The 22016-nt window shown below is 37.3% G+C and overlaps 2 protein-coding genes and 1 pseudogene across 5 annotated transcripts in view; 1 reads left to right on the forward strand and 2 right to left on the reverse strand.

Annotated features, from left to right (window-relative positions):
- The window catches only part of LOC100010127 (arylsulfatase D), a 37923-nt gene extending 26700 nt beyond the window's left edge, over nucleotides 1-11223 (reverse strand). Inside the window, exons 1-2 of one of the 3 annotated variants that reach the window (XM_007500967.3) lie at nucleotides 10934-11208; nucleotides 7179-7316 (exon numbers count right to left, since the gene is read on the reverse strand). In XM_007500967.3, coding sequence (XP_007501029.1) covers nucleotides 7179-7316; nucleotides 10934-11019 — 224 coding nt within the window. In that variant the 5' untranslated portion in view covers nucleotides 11020-11208. Of the gene's footprint in view, nucleotides 1-7178; nucleotides 7317-10933 lie in introns of all 3 variants that reach the window. The other 2 variants (XM_007500966.3, XM_056807713.1) reach the window with 2 other exon arrangements.
- On the reverse strand, nucleotides 4602-7281 carry LOC103100399 (endothelial differentiation-related factor 1-like; annotated as a pseudogene).
- The window catches only part of LOC130455864 (uncharacterized), a 64573-nt gene continuing 52800 nt past the window's right edge, over nucleotides 10244-22016 (forward strand). The window contains exons 1-2 of one of the 2 annotated variants that reach the window (XR_008914065.1): nucleotides 10244-10534; nucleotides 11582-13673. The gene's annotated coding sequence lies outside the window, so the exon portion shown is untranslated. Of the gene's footprint in view, nucleotides 10535-11581; nucleotides 13674-22016 lie in introns of those variants that run through there. The other variant, XM_056807714.1, reaches the window with a different exon arrangement.

The raw sequence follows: 22016 nt of genomic DNA on the forward strand, positions 1-22016 counted from the left end.
AGGGATAGGGAAGGTAATTATATTCTGTTAAAAGGGACTTTGGATAATGAGGAAATATCACTAATCAACCTATATGCACCAAATAATATAGCAACCAAATTTCTAATGGAGAAACTAGGAGAATTGAAGGAAGAAATAGACAGTAAAACCATATTAGTGGGAGACTTGAACCAACCATAATCAAATTTAGATAAATCAAATAAAAAAATAAATAAGAAAGAGGTAAAAGAAGTGAATGAAATCTTAGAAATATTAGAATTAATAGACATATGGAGAAAAATAAATAGGGACAAAAAGGAATACACCTTCTTCTCAGCACCACATGGCACATTCACAAAGATTGACCATACACTAGGTCACAGAAACATGGCATACAAATGCAGAAAAGCAGAAATAATAAATGCAGCCTTTTCAGATCACAAGGCAATAAAAATAATGATCAGTAATAGTACATGGAAAACCAAATCAAAAACTAATTGGAAATTAAACAATATGATATTCCAAAATTGTTTAGTTAGAGAAGAAGTCATAGAAACAATTAATAATTTCACCTAGGAAAATGACAATGGCGAGACATCCTTTCAAACCTTTTGGGATGCAGCCAAAGCAGTAATCAGAGGTAAATTCATATCCCTGATTGCATATATTAACAAACTAGGGAGAGCAGAGATCAATCAATTGGAAATGCAAATAAAAAACTCAAAAGCAATCAAATTAAAACCCCCCAGCAGAAAACCAAACTAGAAATCCTAAAAATTAAGGGAGAAATTAGTAAAATCGAAAGTGATAGAACTATTGATTTAATAAATAAGACAAGAAGCTGGTACTTTGAAAAAACAAACAAAATAGACAAAGTACTGGTCAATCTAATTAAAAACAGGAAAGAAGAAAAGCAAATTAACAGCATCAAAGAAGAAAAGGGGGACATCACCTCCAATGAGGAGGAAATTAAGGCAATCATTAAAAATTACTTTGCCCAATTATATGGCAATAAATACACCAAACTAGCTGACATGGATGAATACATACAAAAATACAAACTGCCTAGACTAACAGAAGAAGAAATAGAATTCTTAAATAATCCCATATCAGAAAATTAAATCCAACAGGCCATCAAAGAACTTCCTAAGAAAAAATCCCCAAGGCCCAACGGATTCACAAGTGAATTCTATCAAACATTCAGAGAACAGTTAATCTCAATACTATACAAACTGTTTGACATAATAAGCAAAGAGGGAGTTCTACCAAACTCCTTTTTGATATAAACATGGTACTGATTCCAAAACCAGGCACGTCAAAAACAGAGAAAGAAAACTATAGACCAATCTCCCTAATGAATATAGATGCAAAAATCTTAAATAGGATACTAGCAAAAAGACTCCAGCAAGTGATCAGAAGGGTCATCCACCATGATCAAGTAGAATTTATACCAGGGATGCAGGGCTGGTTCAATATTAGAAAAATCATCCACATAATTGACCACATCAACAAGCAAACCAACAAGAACCACATGATCATCTCGATAAATGCAGAAAAAGCCTGTGATAAAATAAAACATCCATTCCTATTAAAAGCACTAGAAAGCATAGGAATAGGAGGGTCTTTCCTAAAAATAATAAACAGTATATATCTAAAACCATCAGCAAAAATCATCTGCAATGGGGATAAACTAGATGCATTCTCAATAAGATCAGGAGTGAAACAAGGATGCCCATTATCACCTCTACTGTTTGACATTGTACTAGAAACACTAGCAGTAGCAATTAGAGAAGATAAAGAAATTGAAGGCATCAAAATAGGCAAGAAGGAGACCAAGTTATCACTCTTTGCAGATGACATGATGGTCTACTTAAAGAATCCAAGAGATTTAACCAAAAAGCTAATCCAAATAATCAACAACTTTAGCAAAGTTGCAGGATACAGAATAAACCCAACTAAGTCATCAGCTTTTCTATATATCTCCAACACAGCTCAGCAGCAGAAACTAGAAAGAGAAATCCCATTCAAAATCACCTTAGACAAAATAAAATACCTAGAAATCTATCTCCAGAGACAAACACAGGAACTATATGAACACAACTACAAAACACTTTCCATACAACTAAAACTAGACTTGAGCAATTGTAAAAACATTAACTGCTCATGGATAGGACGAGCCAATATAATAAAAATGAACATCCTACTCAAACTTATCTATCTATTTAGTGCCATACCCATTGAATTCCCAAAAAATTTCTTTACTGATTTAGAAAAAAACATAACAACATTCATTTGGAATAACAAAGGATCAATGATATCCAGAGAAATAATGAAAAAAACACAAATGATGGGGGCCTTGCAGTCCCAGACCTCAAATATTACAAAGCAGCAGTCATCAAAACAATTTGGTACTGGCTAAGAGACAGAAAGGAGGATCAGTGGAACAGACTGGGGGCAAGTGATCTCAGCAAGACAGTATATGATGAACTCAAAGATCCCAGGTTTTGGGACAAAAATCCACTATTCAATAAAAACTGCTGGGAAGATTGGAAGAAAGTGTGGGAGAGATTAGGAATTGATCAACACCTCACACCCTACACCAAGATAAATTCAAAATGGGTGAATGACTTAAACATAAAGAAGGAAACCATAAGTAAATTGGGTAAGCACAGAATAGTATACATGTCAGACCTTTGGGAGGGGAAAGACTTTAAAACCAATCAAGACATAGAAAGAACCACAAAATGTAAAATAAAAAATTTCGACTACATCAAATTAAAAAGCTTTTGTACAAACAAAACCAATGTAACTAAAATCAGGAGGGAAAAAACAAATTGGGAAAAAATCTTCATAGAAACCTCTGACAAAGGTTTAATTACCCAAATTTATAAAGAGCTAAATCAATTGTACAAAAAAATCAAGCCATTCTCCAATTGATAAATGGGCAAGGGACATGGATAGGCAGTTTTCAGATAAAGAATTCAAAACTATTAATAAGCACATGAAGAAGTGTTCTAAATCTCTTATAATCAGAGAGATGCAAATCAAAACAACTCTGAGGTATCACCTCACACCTAGCAGATTGGCTAACATGACAGCAGAGGAAAGTGGTGAATGCTGGAGGGGATGTGGCAAAGTAGGGACATTAATTCATTGCTGGTGGATTTGTGAACTGATCCAACTATTCTGGAGGGCAATTTGGAACTATGCCCAAAGGGTGATAAAAGAATGTCTACCCTTTGATCCAGCCATAGCACTGCTGGGTTTGTACCCCAAAGCGATAATGGGGAAAAAGACTTGTACAAGAATATTCATAGCAGTGCTCTTTGTGGTGGCCAAAAATTGGAAAACGAGGGGATGCCCATCAATTGGGGAATGGCTGAACAAATTGTGGTATATGTTGGTGATGGAATACTATTGTGCTCTAAAGCTTCCTCAGACGGGAAAGAAGCTTTAAGGTAGGAAGATAGAGACAGGATAAAAGTTTTAGATGCCACGAGGGGGATGACGGAGTCAAATTAGAGATATGAGGTGGCAGGAATGAGTCTTTATTAATTTTCCATAAGCCACAGCTAAGCTCTGATCAAAGGACCCTTCCGTAGGCTTTTACCAGTCCAGAGATCCACATTTAATACCACACAGGTCAGAGAGATGAAAGAGAGATAGCGAAGATTTAAAGATGGACCTTGGCCAGAGGCCAAGCTCCTGCCAGGCCAGCCATCAGCTAACCTGAAGAGAGAGAGAGCTAGAGGTGGAGCTTGCTGGGCTCCATATACCCTTTGATATGCAAATATACACAGTACATAGGGATGATCCTCATTGGTTAATGACAAGGTATAGGTGTGGTTTCTCTTAACCAGGTGAGCACAAAGAAACCTGTGTTCCCGCCTAACCTGGGGGAAGCTGGGGTCAAGGGTCAGAGGCCTTCCCAGCCATGTGCAATACTGAGCATGTTCAAGACTGAGCATGCTCTCTTCTAAGGCAGTCTGCACATACCAACTGTTCCCCTTGCCCATAGCTAGGGGTGGACTGCTACATGCTCAAAGGAATAATAAAGTGGAGGAATTCCATGGAGACTGGAAAGACCTCCAGGAAGTGATGGAGAGTGAGAGGAGCAGAACCAGGAGAACACTGTTCACAGAGACTAATACACTGTGATATAATTGAATGTAATGGACTTCTCCATTAGTGGTGGTGTAATGTCCCTGAACAATCTGCAGGGATCTAGGAGAAAAACACTATCCATAAGCAGAGGACAAACTATGGGAGTAGAAACACCGAGGAAAAGCAACTGCCTGACTACAGCGGTTGAGGGGACAGGTCAGAGGAGAGACTCTGAACGAACACTCTAATGCAAATACTAACAACATGGCAATGGGCTCGAATCAGGGACACGTGATACCCAGTGGAATCACGTGTCAGCTATGGGGGGGGGGGGAGGAAAAGAAAATGATCTTTGTCTCTAATGAATAATGCTTGGAAATGATCAAATAAAATATTATTTAAAAAAAAATTATAATTGCTTCTAGAAAGATAAACATTTTCTGATAAAATTAAGAGGATTATTAGTTCTGGCTCCTCAATATTCAGAATAGGAAGGGGAAAAAAAGCCAAGAGAATCATTTAATTTGCAAGGTTTTGTTTTTTGTTTTTATTACAGCAGGTATAGATTTGGAAGGTTCCTTCCCCAGTCAAGTCTGATACCCCTGTGTTCTGCTTGGCAATGTGAAGAAACACATTGGTTTTGGTGGTAATGGGGAACCCACCAGATGAGATCAGTCTGAAGGACCTGATTTCAAGGCTTGTGTTCATTTCCCCTTTGGTCCTGTCTCAAGAGGCTTTCCAATGTCCTTTCCACGAAGCTTGAGACCACTGGCTCTTTCAATCTTGCCCAACACCTGGTTATTAAGGAATGGCCTGTCTGCACTAAGAGTCAGCAACAACTTGGGGCTTTTCATTGATTTTTTTTTGCCAGATCCTTCTGTTTCAGTCCGTTGCTCTGCCAGCCCTCTAGGATCACTTAGCCAACTTCTAGAATGACTCTGTCATGGTGAAATTCTTCAGTCTCTCAATCCAGCTTGGCTGTGTTCTTTGTGATAGAGTGCTGTTTGTTTTGGTCAGCAACCCATTTTTTGGAAGTCTCCACATCTCCCTTTCTCTGAGCTGCTAATATGGCCAGCTTGAACTTGTCCTGGGCTGCTGTGGAGCACTCCTTGTGCAGAGCCATCACCATGTCCCAGTCACTCTCGGCCATGGCAGGGGAATGAGGGGAAAGTCTCCAATGGGGAGGAAGCAGGACTAGGGGAGCAAGGCAACACAATGCTCCACCAGCCTCCATAGGTCCCTAATCTTCTTACTCACCAAAAGGAACTTTGGATTTTTAACTTCATTCCCCTTGTTTTACAGCTTTTGAAAGAAACAGGTCCAGAGAATTCTTAGGCCTTTATAATTAATTTGCAAAAGAAGCATTGAAACCAAAATATCTTGATTTATCCAATTTTTTCCCCCACTCTACCCAATGAGAAAGGCAATAGAAGACATCAGGAAATAGTGAGAAGTCAGTAACTGGTTAGTTGTAGTACCTTGGACAAGTCATGAAATTTAATTAAATTCAGCAAAAATTTATAAAATGATTGCTAGACACTAGGGAAGCGGGTAGATACTGAATAAATGAGGACAAAAATGAAATTGTCTTCCTCTCAATAAACTTACATTTTACTAAGCAAATAACTGCTCCCAGGCCTTAGTTTTCTCATCTAATGGGAATGTATTACATGATCCTTAAGGTCCCTTGCAGCTCTAAAATTCCATTATTATTATTAAAGTCATTAAAATTCCATTATATTACTAGAATATTTCTCTATTTACATCAATTAGTATGTACCCTGGACATGTGAATTAATTTTGTTAAGTTCTCAAACATAATTAGTGTGAGAGGGAACTCTTTATTCTCTTTGTTTATTTTGTGTTAACACTTGGTTAACACAAAATTAAGTACCCCTACTTAGTACCTCACCAGACTGTGAAGTGTAAATCAGACTTTCTTTTAGTACCCGTACTTAGTACCTCACCAGACACTAAGTAAGAGTCATTTGCTAAAGTAGGTAACAACTCAATCAGTCAGGAAGGTGTGAATCCTTTAATAAGAGTTTACACCTCCAGAGGATGAGAAGTGGATCCTGCAAGACACTGCTCACCCACCCCCCACATCCCCCCTGGGCAGTGCTAAACAAATTTAGCTGTGATTTTTCCCCTTTGAAGAGGGGAAGGGACAAGAAGTCACTATAAAAGCCCTGAATTTCCAGGTCTAGAGGCTGGCTCTAGGAGTCGTCCTCTACAGGTCATCATCTTCAGCACAAGTCGTCTTGACCTGCCTCTTGGAGGGACCTTGGGTGAGTGAAGAGCTGGCTTTCCTTTCCTGGCTTCTGGAGAGAGTTTAACTTAAGTTTGAGGGTTAACCAGTTGTGCTGGGCTGAGTAGAGCACAGGATCAATATTTAGTGTAATACACTAACTGTCTTCTCTACCCCCTTTTTGTATTTCTCAACTTTCACTCTCTCCACCTATTTTGTTAATAAAAACTATTGAAAGTCATTTTGATTTGAGCTATAATATTTTATTATTTAGAATTCTCATATATTTTAGTCAAACCCTTAATTTTAATTCCATTAGAAAGGTAATATGTTTCTTAAACAAACAAAACCTATATACAAGAAAATTAATTTCAATGCCAAATATAAATTATTTCAGCTTACCCTGTTTGGGATTGTTCATGCTATTCTTCCCAATTTAATGGGTAATAGGTGGTTGAATATATTTAACAAAGAACTTTTAGTAAATTTAGAAATACAAGTACTCTGATTTTTAGAAAAGAGTTGTTGTAGTTATTGAAGGTAAAAAATTTGTTTCAAGGGGATAATTTAGGCACTGAGAGAGACAGAACCATTTCATACAAGGACTTATGGAAAGAAAGATGAAATTGAACATGATGTGCATTCAGTACACTGATTTCTTGTCAAAATAAACCTTGTGGCAATGTCCAATATTTTCCTTGCCTACTAAGGAATGTGAAATTCCATGTCTAAAAGGCTTGATTTCTATTTTTCTTTAAACAAATATGAGAATTTGTTATTCTTGTCTAGTAAGCAAGTTTTCTTTTCTATAAATAAAACTGAAATAGGCATTAGGTATAGCTCTTACCTGAGTGTGTTATTGCCATAACAACCCAAATCTCCAATCCCAAGGTCATCTGCCATTATCAAGAGAATGTTTGGTTTTGAATCATTTGCTACACAAATTCCCAGAAGTACATATGTAACAAGTAGGATGGAGTAGGCCCTAAAAATGAAAAATAATACATGCTAAAAGAATAAAGGACTCTCATGATTAAGAACCCCATAGGTAATATAAAGCCCTAGCTATTTTGGACTGATGTTCAAATCTCTGTTTTGGTTTCATTCTTTGTAATAGGCAAACATGAATAAGACAGAAGTTGGTTGGTAGCAACCTTTAAGATCAGCAAAAGTACATCAAAGGTTTATAATCCCCCTGAAGCAACAGGCATTTTCTACAAGTTTTCAATATTTCTTTTAAGCTGTTCTTAATTTCTGATTTTTTTTCATATAAACAATGACAGACCATAACTTCCATATATACTTTCATTCTCAGGAGTTTGAATTAGCAGAGTAAGAGTGAGGAAGAGTTCAGGTTGCATTCAAAGTATCCATTGAGGCATTTCCATCTCTCCAACTGTCAGATCTTAGCCTGCCATAATGCAATGAGAATACATAATGCATATCAGGTATTTACATTCTGAATCATAACTGCAGCAAAATTACAGTTTTGAAGTAGCCACCAAAATAATTTTTTGGTTTGGGGTAGCTGCAACATGGGGAACTGTATTACAGGGTCACGGCATAAGAAAGGTTGAGAACCACACTGCCTTTAGTGATCATAATACCAGAAGTTCTCATCAAACCCAGAAAATTTCAACTTATACAATGCACTTCTATGTGTAACTTCTATGTAATTTAATATTAATACTTTAACCATGATCTGTGTGAAGACTGTTAACATTAAGACATAGATTGCTCAAAGAAAGAGGTTACAAGAAGAAGCAATAAGGCAGATTGTACATCTTGGGAACTAATGAAAGATACTAGCAACCAAATCCCTTAATATTTTAATTCAGAGAGACTATGAATAAATTCCTGCTACTGGGAACAGTTAAGAGGTGTGGTGATTACCATGGTTGGAATAAAAAACATAAAGATCCTAAGGTGGTTCTGTAGTTAAGAGACTTATGCCTGGAGAGGGGAGGTCCTAGGTTCAAGTCTGGCCTCAGACACTTCTAGCTGTGTGAATCTGGGCAAGTCACTTAACCTCAATTGCCTAGCCCTTACCACTTTTCTACTTTTGAACTAATACTTAGTATTGATTCTAAGACAGAAAGTAAGGGTTAAAAAACAAAAAACAAACAAACAAACAAACAAAAAAAGATGCTTATGGCACTGAACAGATCTGGTTTGGTTGTCTCTCAGCCTTTTAAAACATGTTTTCCTTTCACTTTTTACTTTGAAATATGATTGAAGCTCCTGTGTTAACTACTTCTCTGATTTCTAAGCAGGGAGAAAAATGAAACTAAAATGCTTCTGCTCTTTCAGTTAGACATATTTAGCCGAGGCTCCTGTATTTCTAAAGTACTGTACTGGCCAACATCTCACAAATCTCTTCTCCTCATGATTTCTGTCCATCTCTTTTTGTTACTGGATATTACAGTGCTGTTATTTGGACAACAAAATTTGGGAATGGGAAGCAGGCATGAGCAATTGTGAATTATGTAGTAGATTCCTCCAGTACCATCTCAGGAAGCAGAAGCTAATGGAGAAATAATTCTCCCTGGAACTGACCAGTTACTCCTGTCCTAGAGAATAAGTAGGAAAAATAAAAGCAAACATGAAGATATCTGGGATCTGAATTCTTTAATCCCCTAGACATGTGTTAGTGACCCAGAAGGCTGGAAGAAAAGGAGAAAGACTGACTTGCCCTACCTGCATTTTCAGGTTTCTCTAACATTTCTCCAGTTCCATTCATTGCTACTCCTTACAGGGGGATTACCCTATCAAAGTAATACTGTAACAAGTGGATTATCTAAACCCTCAGGTCACAATGATATCCTTTATTAATTTAGACAGTCTGTCAAATGTCAAGAAAAGACTTTTCAATGTCCAATATTATTCAAAAGGGCTGGATATTGTGAAGTGTTGAGAAGGCAAAATGTAATGTACTTTAAAGGGGTAATTATCACTTCAATCAACCAACAGATATGCAATATGAATATGCCATAGGCAAATTCCTTGGCAATGTTATGGCAGAAGGTGGGGGTGGTTTTAATCCTACTGAGGAAAGAAAAATAAAGAGCTTACAAATTTGATCTGTACATACAACAATATGAATAATGTAGCACAATACAGTCCCTCTCCTTTTAAATGAACCATTCTGACTCTACATGCTAGACTTCATTTCACTAAATTTAGTTTATTTATAGGGCACTAATAATCTCAGTCTTTGCTTTGCCTAGGCAGTTGAGGCATTCTGTTATGACAAGAGTTGAGAATTTGCAGTTGGGAAACCTGGACTTTAATCTCCCCACTAACATTTTCTAGCTTGTTGACCACAAGTATGACATTTAACCCAAGCCTTGTTTTTCTCACTAAGTAAAACAGTATCACTTTTAAATTATAATTAATAAAAAACCATACATGATTCCAAATGCAACAGTTTTTTCATTCCATTGGAGCCATAAACATTAAGAGAGAGAGAGAGACAGAGAGAGAGAGAGACAGAGACAGAGACAGAGAGACAGAGAGAGCGCCAGTATTTATAGAGAACAAAGTTTGACAATGAAATCACAAAGTTATAATACTTCTGGGGTCAGTCATATGACATGATGTCTAAATTTAAAAAGCAAACAACAAGTAGTGAACTTTTCTAGAGATGAGCCAGCAGATGTCCCTACACTAACATCAAAGTTTATGGAGCAACAAGTTCCTTTTGCATTGCAGCCAAAGCAGTTAAATGTTCAGAAAGTAAAATTTATTGCTAAGATTAAAAGGAAATATATGTATTGCTGAAGAAGGGGAACAGACGGCAGCACAGGAAGGCAAAGTCAATGTGGGTATTATGTATTCGTCCTATTTTTATTTGCCTCAAGTTAAAATATTGAAAATCAAAGCGAAAATGTTCTCCGGACTGTGCCAAGGAAATAAAAAGTCATCCCCAAAGAATAACAATTTCCACACATCCACATTCTCTTTCCCTTCCCCTTCACTTTCTTTTTTATACCCAAAGAGTTACACTTTCTAAATTCATCTTGGGGAATTCCTTTCCAGATCTCCCTAAAGGGCAAGGGCATATTTTTACTTTACAAAAGATACTGTGAATTGTTTCTTGACACTGTTTCTTGACAAAACAGTGGCTGATTTTCTTTAACAGAGGCCATTTTGAAAGCCAGACCCATGAAAGAAAGTCACAGTCAAGACAAGTAGCGAAAGCCGGTAAGTCTTTGTCCTACGCCAAATCCCGGGGTTTCACTTCTGCGCGCCACAATTCAGGGTGAGGTGGCCATTGTCAGGGTCGCTGGTGGGTGCCCGAGGCCCAGAGGAGAAGGGGAGGGAAAATTACCTCCCAAATCCCCATTACCCAGAATTAGGAATTAGCGGAGAGAAGCTGGGCAGCAGGAGTGGAAGGAGTGGAGGGAGAATTCCTAGCAAAGAAGAAATATCAGATGGCCAGACTTGAGGGCTGCTTGTTTGCATTATGTTTAAAAGAAAGAAAGAAAAATCTGACTTTAAAATGTCTGCACAAAGAACTATTTAAGGCAAGAGGCTGCAGGGGAGAAAACAAAGGGTGGATAGCTTTTAATTCCGGAAACGGCGGCACTGCACCTTACACACCTGCAAGGGACTGTGGAGCCATTCAGCCGGTACTTCCCTTGTCTTTCGGTGATCGGGGACCACCCCCAAAATCGAACGACCCCCATCCACAAAACAAGCGAAAGAACACCGGAAAAAGCTGCAGAGTCCAAAGTCTCCCAAGTTCGTTTAGAGAACCAGGAAGAGCTTAGGTGAGGGCACTGAGATAAGCCATAGGGAAGGGAAATTGCAAACCTTGATCAGTCTGGTGTAAGAGCCTTTGTTAGAACACCGGAAAATTCTTACTGGCCCTTAAAAAAAGGTGCGCGCGCCCGTGTGTACGCGCCTGAAAGGATAGTAAGAAACACACACACACACACACACACACACACAATTGTGTGTATGTGTCTGAAAATGCCAAAAAGGACGATAAGAAAAAAAATGTCCCTCTCTTCTTTCAACCTTGAAAAAGTACACATTTGGCAGCTCAATTTGCTGTCTTCCAATGTAGTTTTAGGGTTTATCTGAAGCTCTGAGAAAGCTAGCCATACTTAAAACTCAAAGAGTTATTCCAGGAATAATAAATAACACTGCTTAATACCAACACAACAGCTTTCATCTGGAACTAATAGTTTCTGTGCACAACAGTTAATTTTCAATACATCATTTTTATGTCTCCTGTCTTCACAGGTGAAAAGGCCTGAATGCTGAAGTGTTAAGTGATCAGCTTTATGCACCACTGGAAATCAGGATTAGATTTCAAGGAGATATTTTGTCCATGCCAACAATGGAAATGTCTATTCAAAATGTTATGTATTTCTTCATTAACACTGAGAGCACACATAATATTTTATAGAAGAATGAATAGGAGATATGACAAAGGACAAAAATCCCATCTTCTGAAGTTTACAACACATCTCAATTCATTCTGAAATATTTTAGCAAATATTTGGTACAGTGGGCAGAGCACTGGAACTGGAAGTTAGAAGACCTCAGTTCAAATGTAGGCACAGACCCTGGCTTTGTGATCTCTGACAAGTCACTTAAGTTCTGCTTGCCTCAGGTTCTTCATCTGTAAAATGGGGATAATAATAATATCTATCTTTTGTGGTTGTTGTGAGGATTAAATTAAATAATAAGTGTAAAATGCTTAGAACAGTACCTGTCACAGAGTAAGCCCTAAAATTTTACTTATCATTATTATATCAAGTGCCAATCTGTAGTTCTTAATGTGAGCTTTGACATCTTCGATCCCCTCCAGCTTTTCAGTCCCTTTTAATGTTATTTTTCCCCATTAAAATGTAAGTTCCTTGAGGGCAGAGAATGAATCCCTCCTCCTTGTAAATGTATACTCAAGGTTTAGTATGATACTTATAACATACTTAATGGAATCTCTTGTAGGAAGTAAGTAAAGGATAGAGTAAATTTCATGGATTAGCTTTAAGAGAAAAGGAGGAAAATTTTGTATATAAGCCCTGAGGGGAAAGATTCTGGAAGGAAGAAAAGGATTGTGGGAGTTTTTACTGGCATTAACTGTCATTCCTGTTTTGGCTGAGTTGGAAGGAGGATCTTTGCTCTGGCAATTTTCCCTTGGAAATCTTAATCTTATGGAAAGATTAGTGATGATTAGTGATTCCTTGGTTTGAGAATTTGCCTTGGAGCATACTGCTTTTCCCCTGAAGTGCAGAGACCATCTGCCTGAGATCCATCTATCAGAAATCCATTTGGTAAGGGTGAACCCCAGAGTTTGGTCATCTGGGACTCTAGGTATGTCTAGGAACAACCCCAGGCTTTAGATAAGGACTCAAATACATCTGTGAGTCCTTCCTCATTATCTTTTTGATAATCCATATTAATTAGTATAGTAGGATATTCAGATAGCTGGGTTTTCTGGGTCTTAGTTAGAGATAAGGAGTTTAAGTAGCTTGAGTGAATTCTAAAGAAGAAGAGGTTGGGTGGAGATTAGATCTATAGTTTTAGGAACCTACCTATCACTTCCTCTTTACTCCTATTATAAAAAATAAACTTTGTTTCTAGAGCCCAAGGGGTTTTGTGCTTTACTGGTCCTGAAGAAGTCCCTAGGTGGGTGGTTATCATCTCCTATCCATCTAGGAAGGATTTTTATTTCTTTGTGAGGTATTCAGGGACGGCTAGCATCTCTGGTGTGAGAGCTTGACAAGAGGACTGCTCATCCAGCTTTGTTGTCTACCTTTAATTCAATTTTCACCTGTGGTTCTAAGAAGCTATAGCATGCACAGTGGCCACACCTTGATAAAGCCATAGCTGCAGATGGGCCAAAACTAGGGTGAGGGTAACTGACATGCCTCAAGTCTGTTGAATGTATATCCCAATTCTGTGAAGATTTCTCCTGGTAAAATAGGAAGATGAGAAAAATTGTTCCAGTAGCTAAGAAGATGGCTAAAGCAAGCACTGTGGAGCCTAGAGTTTGGTCAGACTTAGAGGACATTAAGGTATTCACTGCATCCTGGGTCATTCCCAGCATATTGACTTTTGTCTTTCATTGAGAAAATGTCACAGAAGGATACTGTAGTTAGTTGAGAAAGGAAGATTTGGAACAGCTGCTATGGGGAGATAATAAAGAATCAATAAGAGAAGAATAAAAGAACTAATAATTTAAGAGCTTGGTTGAGATTAGATAAAACAAACTTGAAGAAACTCATTCATAATGTTACATGACTTTCTCCAGTAGCATTCTGTAAGAGCAGGATTCAGAGAGGGAGGATGATGGGAGTAACCTAGTGTTTATATGAAAGTATGTGTGTGTGTGTGTGTATATATATATATATATATATATATATATATATATATATATATATATATATATGAGTTTCTATGCCTGTCTATAGATTCAGAGAGAGAAAGAAGGAAAAACTTATACACACATATATACATATATGTGCATATCTCCATTTTATAGTTGAGGAAACTGAGGAAAAATGAGGTTAAATGTCTTACCCAGGGTTATATAGCTAGGAAGTATCTGAGGCCAGATTTGAACTCAGGCCATCTTCATTTGAGGTCCAACATTTTCCATAATGCCCCCTTAGTGAACATGGTGAATGTAGAACATCATGGAAAGATGTTTATTCCAAAGTTATGGAAAGTAATATTAAGTAGAGCCAGAAAAGCAACACATAATGATTAAAACAAAGTATAAAGAACAACAAACACAAACCATTCAAAAGAAAATATTTAGTCTCAAAAAAGAGATATGAAAAGACATCTTCCCCAACTCCTTTGTAGAGGTTGAGATCTGGGAGTATATAATTTTGCATCAGAACTTTTCAATGTATTTTTTGATGAATTTTTTTCACTTCCTATAAAAAATTATCACAAGGAATGACTTTCTGGGTGGGGTGAGTAGGTAATAGAAAACAAAAACAAATGACATCAATAAAATATTTTTAAACATTAACAAATAGCAGGCACAGAAAGATTTTCTAGTCTTTTATAAGTGGGAATTGGAAGGACAGCAACTGGGGACACTAAAATGTTTTCCACTTAATTTTACAACATATAATTTCACTAATGGACTAGTTCTAGTTAGAAGCTCATCACCAGGTTAGTCATAGACTATTATTATTATAATTTTGGCACAGCAACCCTCAAAAACCATATGCAAGTTATTAAAACATGGGATCATAGCTTTAGAAGTAGAAAGAGACAGAGTAGATAATTCAGTTGGCTTGTTATTGAGTCCTGTCAGTTGTGTCCAATAATCCATTGGGGGGGGGGGCATTTCGTGGAGTTTCTTGGATATTGGAGTGGTTTGCCCTTTCCTTCTCCAGGTCATTTTTCAGATGAGGTTACTGAGGTTAATACATATTAAATGACTTTTCTCACATCACACAGATAGTGGCAGAGCTGGAATTTGAATCTGTATTTTGACTTCAAATTCAGCATTTTTTACCTGCCACTATTCTCCAGAGGAAAATACAGGTTAAACTGTATGGTAGGAGTGACATCTACCAGCATCTTTGTTTTGTGGGATAGGCTAGTTTTTTTTCTCTAAAAGGTAAGGAAACATGATTGACACATAGGATTAAGGCTTTAGATATTGTTGTGCCATCCTTTAACAAGCATTTATTAAGGACTGACTATGTGCAAAGTAAGTACTGTGCTAAGCCCTGAGGATATAAATACAGTTCAAATACAAATTTAGAAAAACTCTCTTCCACTCCCAACTCATCCCAAAAAACCCTACATTCTAAAAAAGACAATACATAGAAGAAGCTGAAAACATGGAGGTGGTGATAGAGAGACAAGGGACAAAAGTATCCAGCTCATGGACATATTAGGGATTGTTTGGATGGAGTGAGGGAGTGCAGATCAGAGAAGAATGAGACTTGACAGATCTGGGTACCCTTTTTAGTTAGAGTTTCTGGAAAAAGCCATCCAATCAGAGGAAGAGTCTACAGGTTTGGAAGTTTTGTTTTGTTTTTCCCCCAATATGTGGATTCCAAGGTTGGAATGAACATTCGTGATGAAGAGGTTTCTGGAGGATGGTAGAGAAAACTGGATTATATTCTGGAGAGGAATGAGAGTGGCTTCTGGGCCACCTGGAACATAGAAAAGTTAGACCTCAAAAAAATAGTGTTTTCTTAGCCAAAAGGTATTCCATGGATAAATGAATCAACACACACTTTTGATCAGAATCTTTACTATATTGTAATATTTATAGGGAGAGATGGATGGATATGAAGAACAGGGGATAGGGAAGGTTTGTGGTAGGGAATGGAGGAGTTGAAGGGAGAGAGGGAATATGGCTGTCAGTGAGGCAAAGGAGAGAGATGTTCCCTGCCAAGAAGCTATTTTTGAATAAAATGGGGTGTCCAAGAAATGAACCACTTATGATAGCCTGCGGGGATGTCTTCTCTATGGATTGATGCTGAAGATGCCCAGAGAAGGTAAAAATGAATGCTATATCTGTGCTAGTTTTCTTAATTTCAAATCTTAGCATTAGAAAGCAAGCAACAAGAAAAGTTCTGACTTTCCGAGCTGATTGGGCCTGTCTCTTCAGGCTGAAGAAAATAAAGGCACCACTCTCTCTCCAGAGACTGGTAAGAACAAACTCCTCCCACTTCCCACACCAGGAAGGAAGTGCTCCTCACAAGACCCACTGTCACTCACAAATTGTAGTCCAGGGGTAGTGTTTGTTGTATCAAGCCCATATCATGCAACTCTGCTATTCTTGTCTGTAAAGCTTGTATATATTTTGTTAATTGACAGTCTCCACCTATCATTGCAATGTAAGCTGGTTTACACATCCTTCCTTGCCAAATTGCATGTCTGTATAGCATCTCAAATGGAGAGATGTGGAAATCTCCACTGGGTCATGTTCTAAGATAGAACAGAACTAATGGCAAAATGTCTGTCCATTTTTGGTGTGTTTCTGCACAAAATTTTCCTATCAATGTTTTGATGTCTTTCTTTAATTTCTCCACTTGCCCTGAACTTTGGGGATGATACGATGTGTGGTATGTTGCTTGTATTCCTAGATTTTTATAAATTTCATTTAATATTGATTGAGTAAAGTGACTTACACAGTCTGAGTCCAATTTTGTGGGAATCCCAAATCTAGGTATGATTTCTTTTAATAGGATTTTGATCATAAATGCTGTGTTGTTCTTTTTGGCAGGAAAATCTTCTGGCTATCTAGTCAGTCTGTCTACGATGACAAGGCAATACTTAAACCCTTTGTCTTTTGGCATATTGATAAAATCTATCTGTATGCAGTCAAATGGAGTATATGCTAAGGGATGACCTCCTAACTCTTTGGTCTTATACACTCCCTGATTGAACTACACACAAATTTTACATTTTTGACAAACTGTTATGGCATATGAGGATATTCCTGGTGCAGTCCAAAATTGTCTAACTACATTGATCACTGCTTGGGTTCCATAGTGTCCTTGTGAATGTATTGCATTGCACACATGATAAAATAACATTCTCGGCAGGATGGGCTTGCCTAGTTGTGAAAACAATATACCTCTTATTTGTTTCACCCCTAAGTTCTTTATCCATGATTGAATTTCCTGTTCATTGTAGGCATTAGTTAGATTGTCCTGTTCAACTATTGAGAAATTCAATACATGTAGAGGTCCTTCTCTAGCTCCAAATTTTGCTGTAATTTCAGCTCTATGGTTTCCTAAGGACACATGATCATTAGCCCCTGTGTGTGATCTACAGTGGATTATTGCCACTTCCTTGGGCAGTTGTACGGCCTCAAGAAGTTGCATTATTACTTTGGCATATGTGATCTCTTTGCCTGCACTTGTCAAAAAATCTCTATGTTTTCAAATTTCTGTTGTGGCATGAATTACTGAGAATGCGTACTGGAAATCTGGGTGAATATTGACCTGCTTATCTTTCCTGATTTGCAAAACATTTAATAAAGCAACTAGCTCTGCCCCTTGAGCTTTCATGTGCTTTGATAAAGATGCATACCATAATGTCTCTCTTTGTGTTACTACTGCCGCTCCAGGGTACCTTTCTCCATTAACTATCATGCTTGAACCATCCGTATACATTTCAATTTTGGGTTGTTCCAGGGGAGTGTCTTTTAAATCATTTCTTGGTTTTTCTTCTAATGATATTGTTTCATGGCGATTATATATGGGTTCCCCTTCAAATGGCAGATCTGGAATCAAGGATGCCAGATTCAATGGTTGGCAACATTTTAAAGTGATGTTTTCATTGCTTAGTAACACAATTTCTTATTGAGAAAGTCTTATTGAGAAAGCTGTGTGCAAGCTTGTAAATGACATTTCTTCAATATGGATTCTAGTTGGTGTAGACAGATTCTAGTTGGTGTAGTAGACATTAAGTTTTTATCCTAATACCAAATCAGATGACTTTTGAATCATGGTTGCTGTGGCTGTGATTGCTCTCAAACAGGGAATAACTCCTTTCTTAATTATATCCAGCTGTGTACTATAATATGCCATTGACCTAAAATTGGGGCCTAAAGTTTGGACTAACTCCAGAAGCTATGCATGTACAAAGAGATGGAATTCTTTGTTGTATTCTAGAATACCTTAGGCTAGAGCTGTTATGATTGCTTCTTTGAGTTGTGCCAAGGCTTGGAAATCTTTTGTTAGTTTCAAAGGTTCTGTGACTGTGTTTTTGGTTAAATCCGTAAGGCATTTTGTTATTTGGCTATAGCCTAAGATCCATTGTCTACAGAAACCTGTCACTCCTAAAAAGCCTCTCAGTTGTTTCTTGATTTTTGGTATGATGAGCTTCTGTAATGCCTTCTACTCTTTTCTTGGAAATCTTTCTTGTCCCCTTTTCCAAGATAATTCCTAGGTATTCCACTTTAGCCATGACCCATTGTAGCTTTGATTTGGAAACTTTGTGGCCTTTATTATATAGCTCTAGGAGGAGTTTTTTACTGTACTGGTAACAAACTTTAGCAGATGGAGATACAAGAAGAATGTCATCTACATAATGCACAATTTTGCTTTCTTTGAATTGGATGTTTTCTAAATCTCGTTGCAATATTTGGCAAAATACTTTTGGGCTATCACAGAATCCCATTGGTTGTCTTCCCCATGTCAATGAGTTCCATTCCAAATGAAAGCAAAGATTTTTTGGCTTTCCTTTGCAATTGAAATGCTAAAATAAGCACTACACGGATCAATGACAGTATAATATCTAGATTTACTTGGAATTTCTGAAATTATTTTAGATGGGCTTGGAATGACTGCATGGGACTTTAACAAAGTTATTTACTGCTCTTAAATCTTGGACCAGTTTTCATTGAACTTTTCCTTCAGAGTCACATTTCTTTTTCTTTATGTGTATTATTGGTGTATTATGTTCTGAAATTGTTGAGATTAAAATTTTCTGATCCAACAAGCTTCAGATAATTGGGTTGATCCCCTCTATGCCTTCCTTACTTAGTTTGTGTTGTGGTATCTTTGGTGGTGTCCCTTCTTTAACTTCAACTTTTATTGGTGTTGCTGACTTTAGAATCCTTACATCTGTAGAATATGTGACCCAAAGTCCTTCTGGTATATCACTTGGTACTTCAAATATTGTACCTTCATTCTGAACTTGTTCATCATCCACTTGCACCATGAACAGCAATGGATAATGTTTTAAAGAGTCTTTGGGTAGATGTAGAAAGATTTTCCCCGATTTATCACATTGAATGTTTGCTCCAATTTTACACAAAATATCTCTCCCAAGAAGGTTGATTGGGCATTCTGGGATTAATGTGCGTTCTGTTTTTAGGGGTCCTAGAGTTACCATTTTTGATTTTAGTTTTGGTGCTCTCTGTTTTTTCCCCTGTAGCCTCCATTATTTGTACTTAACTTGTGATTTGACTGTCTTCAGGAGATGTTTTTAAAACAGATTTTGTTGCCCCTGTATCAATAAGAGCTGGGTAGATCTCATTACCCACTTTTATCATGACCCTTGGTTCTGTGTTCTCATTTTGTTGGCATACTTGGACCATAGGTGCATGTATTTCTATTTTGCTCAAATTCCACTTTTGTTCTTCAGTTACAGACTTCTCTTGTTGCTTTGAACATTCATTTTGCAAAACATCATCAGTTTGCAATGGAATTGCATTATCATGGAGACTTAAGGATTGCATAATAATGTTTATGTTTGCTTTTTCTTGTGCAGTTACTATTGTTTGGAATTCTTCTGCATAAGGATTAAGGTTGATTTTTCTATTATGTCATGGGTATTTTCTTTTGTAATATCATCCCTGCCTTCAGTGTCATGTCTCCAGGAGGTCTGCTAATTTGAATGTTCTCTGTTATTGCCTTTTCCTCCCCATTGGACACTTCTATTGTTTGCTCATGTGCTTCAATTAATTCATTTGCAGTTTGTTTAGAATCTTTATAACCCTCTACTATTTGTGTTTCATATGGCTCTGTTTTTGGTTTTATACTTCCTGTTTCTTTTTTTTTAAACCCTTACCTTCCGTCTTGGAGTCAATACTGTGTATTGGCTCCAAGGCAGAAGAGTGGTAAGGGCTAGGTAATGGGGTCAAGTGACTCATCCAGGGTCACACAGTTGGGAAGTGTCTGTGGTCAGATTTGAACCTAGGACCTCCTGTCTCTAGGCCTGGCTCTCAATCCACTCAGCTATCCAGCTGCCCCCTTCCTGTTTCTAAAGTATATTCTTTCCTTTCTGCTGAGTTACTTTTCTCTTGTGCTGAGAAATGTTTCAAATCACTGTTGCTTGGATCTAATATTTCATGTTCTTTGTTTTTAAAGTATAATGTCTTAATAAGTTTAAGGTTTGTGTATTATAGACTGTAGCCAGTTCTCTTCCTTCCTCTTTCTTTGTAGCTTGCTCCACTGTTCCAAAAATTTTCTCTTTAATCTCTGTTACATCATTATCTAATTATATATTTCTTCTTCTATCTGTTCTTTAGTTTTATTTTGTGCTTTTGGGCCCCCAAGTTCTATTTGCATGCAATCTCCTTCCTTTTCCTTTTCCCCATTTCCTTTCCCATATTGCCTTTTTGATGTTACCCCATGCACCTGGCTTCATAACTGACTTTGTTTTGCATCCCGTGAGACTACTTGTGAATGATGTGGTTTTGCTCCTTGTTGGATGTATCTCTCCGTGGTTTCTAAATGTGGTGCTTGCAATGAATTCTTGCAATTACAATTAAAACATTTTTTATTTGTTTGTGTATTGTTGCTGCTATACTTTATGTTGCTTTTACAGGACCTCTATTTGTTGTTAGCTTGGACTAATTGTGCCTTTAAATAACATTCTCAAACCATGTGACCCATTTTTCCACATAAAAAACATTTGGGTATATTTCTCCTTTGATTGCTTTGTGTGTAATTTCTTGTGGGTTTGTATGATTGCAGGATGGCAAGAATTCTTTATTTCTTCAATTTCTTTATGTGCTATTTGCCTCCTTGATCTTGGTTTTAAGCTCTTTTATTATTTCATCTTTTTCCTCTAGGATTTCTTTATGACCTATGTGAACTTTAAAAACTACTCCATCCTACTTAGACCTTCTTTAGGGGAAGATAAAATTGTAATCTCCTGATTAAACAATGAAGGTACTTAGTTCTCACCTTATAGTGAAGCTAGAACTTTAAGCTACTACAAAAAGTTATTAAGTAACTATAAAGGTTAAATTAATCACAAAAAAGATCAAGTGACTCAAAAGGTGAACTTAACAAAGAAGTGTTAAGTAATTCTAAAGATATAAACAAATCAAAGAAGGTGAAAAGTAAAAGTATGGGTAGTCCTGGAGAAAAAGCCTTTAATGTGATTAGTAGATGTGAAAATTTAGAGGAGGAGACACAAGGATGAAAGGTCTATATATTTGAGATTTTTCATCCCTCAAGGGAACTCTCTCTCTCTCTCTCTCTCTCTCTCTCTCTCTCTCTCTCTCTCTCTCTCTCTCTCTCTCTCTCTCTCTCTCTCTCTCTCTCTTTCTCTGATTGGCGGTGGAGAGTTAGCTGAGAGCTACGTGCTGAGGCTTTCAGCATACAAGCTATTATCTGGTTTGGTAGTGAGTTTCTGGCTGAATTTTCCTCCTTTACTTTCCAACCTTTTCCTCTCAGAAGCCTCTAATCTTCTTTAGAGACCTAGAGGTGGGGAGTTTAAAACTACCCCTGGCATAGGCCAGGTAGGAGAAATCCTATATCCTCTTTCCTCCTTCTCTTTAAATTCCTTCCCTCTATATTAATTAAATTACTATAAATTTCCAGACTGACTTGGGAATTTTATTTGATGACCACTTAAATGTAGATTTAAAGTCAGAACCCTAAAACTATCTGACACATGTGAATATGTAAGTTGCAGTTTTTCTTAAATCTTCCAGACTTAGTGTTTCCCAGTCTGGGCATTGAAGTTTAAAATATGATCTAATAGGTCTTACTGCCTTTCATGAATTGTCTCCTTATGTGTCTGAGATTTTGTTCAGTTAGATTTTCAAGTCCAAGCACATCCTCCGCTACTTCAATTACTCTATCAATTCTTTATCAAGAAACTTTGTTTGATGTTCCCCACTTTCCTGTCTCAATTTCTCAAATTGTTCCCAAGTATCTGGTCTTTTTGAAAAACTTTTCATTGCCTCTCATAGATCTTTTCTGATCTTTTTTAGATAATGCAG

Source organism: Monodelphis domestica, chromosome 8 (genome assembly GCF_027887165.1).
Source record: "Monodelphis domestica isolate mMonDom1 chromosome 8, mMonDom1.pri, whole genome shotgun sequence".
NCBI classification, from domain to species: Eukaryota; Metazoa; Chordata; class Mammalia; order Didelphimorphia; family Didelphidae; genus Monodelphis; species Monodelphis domestica.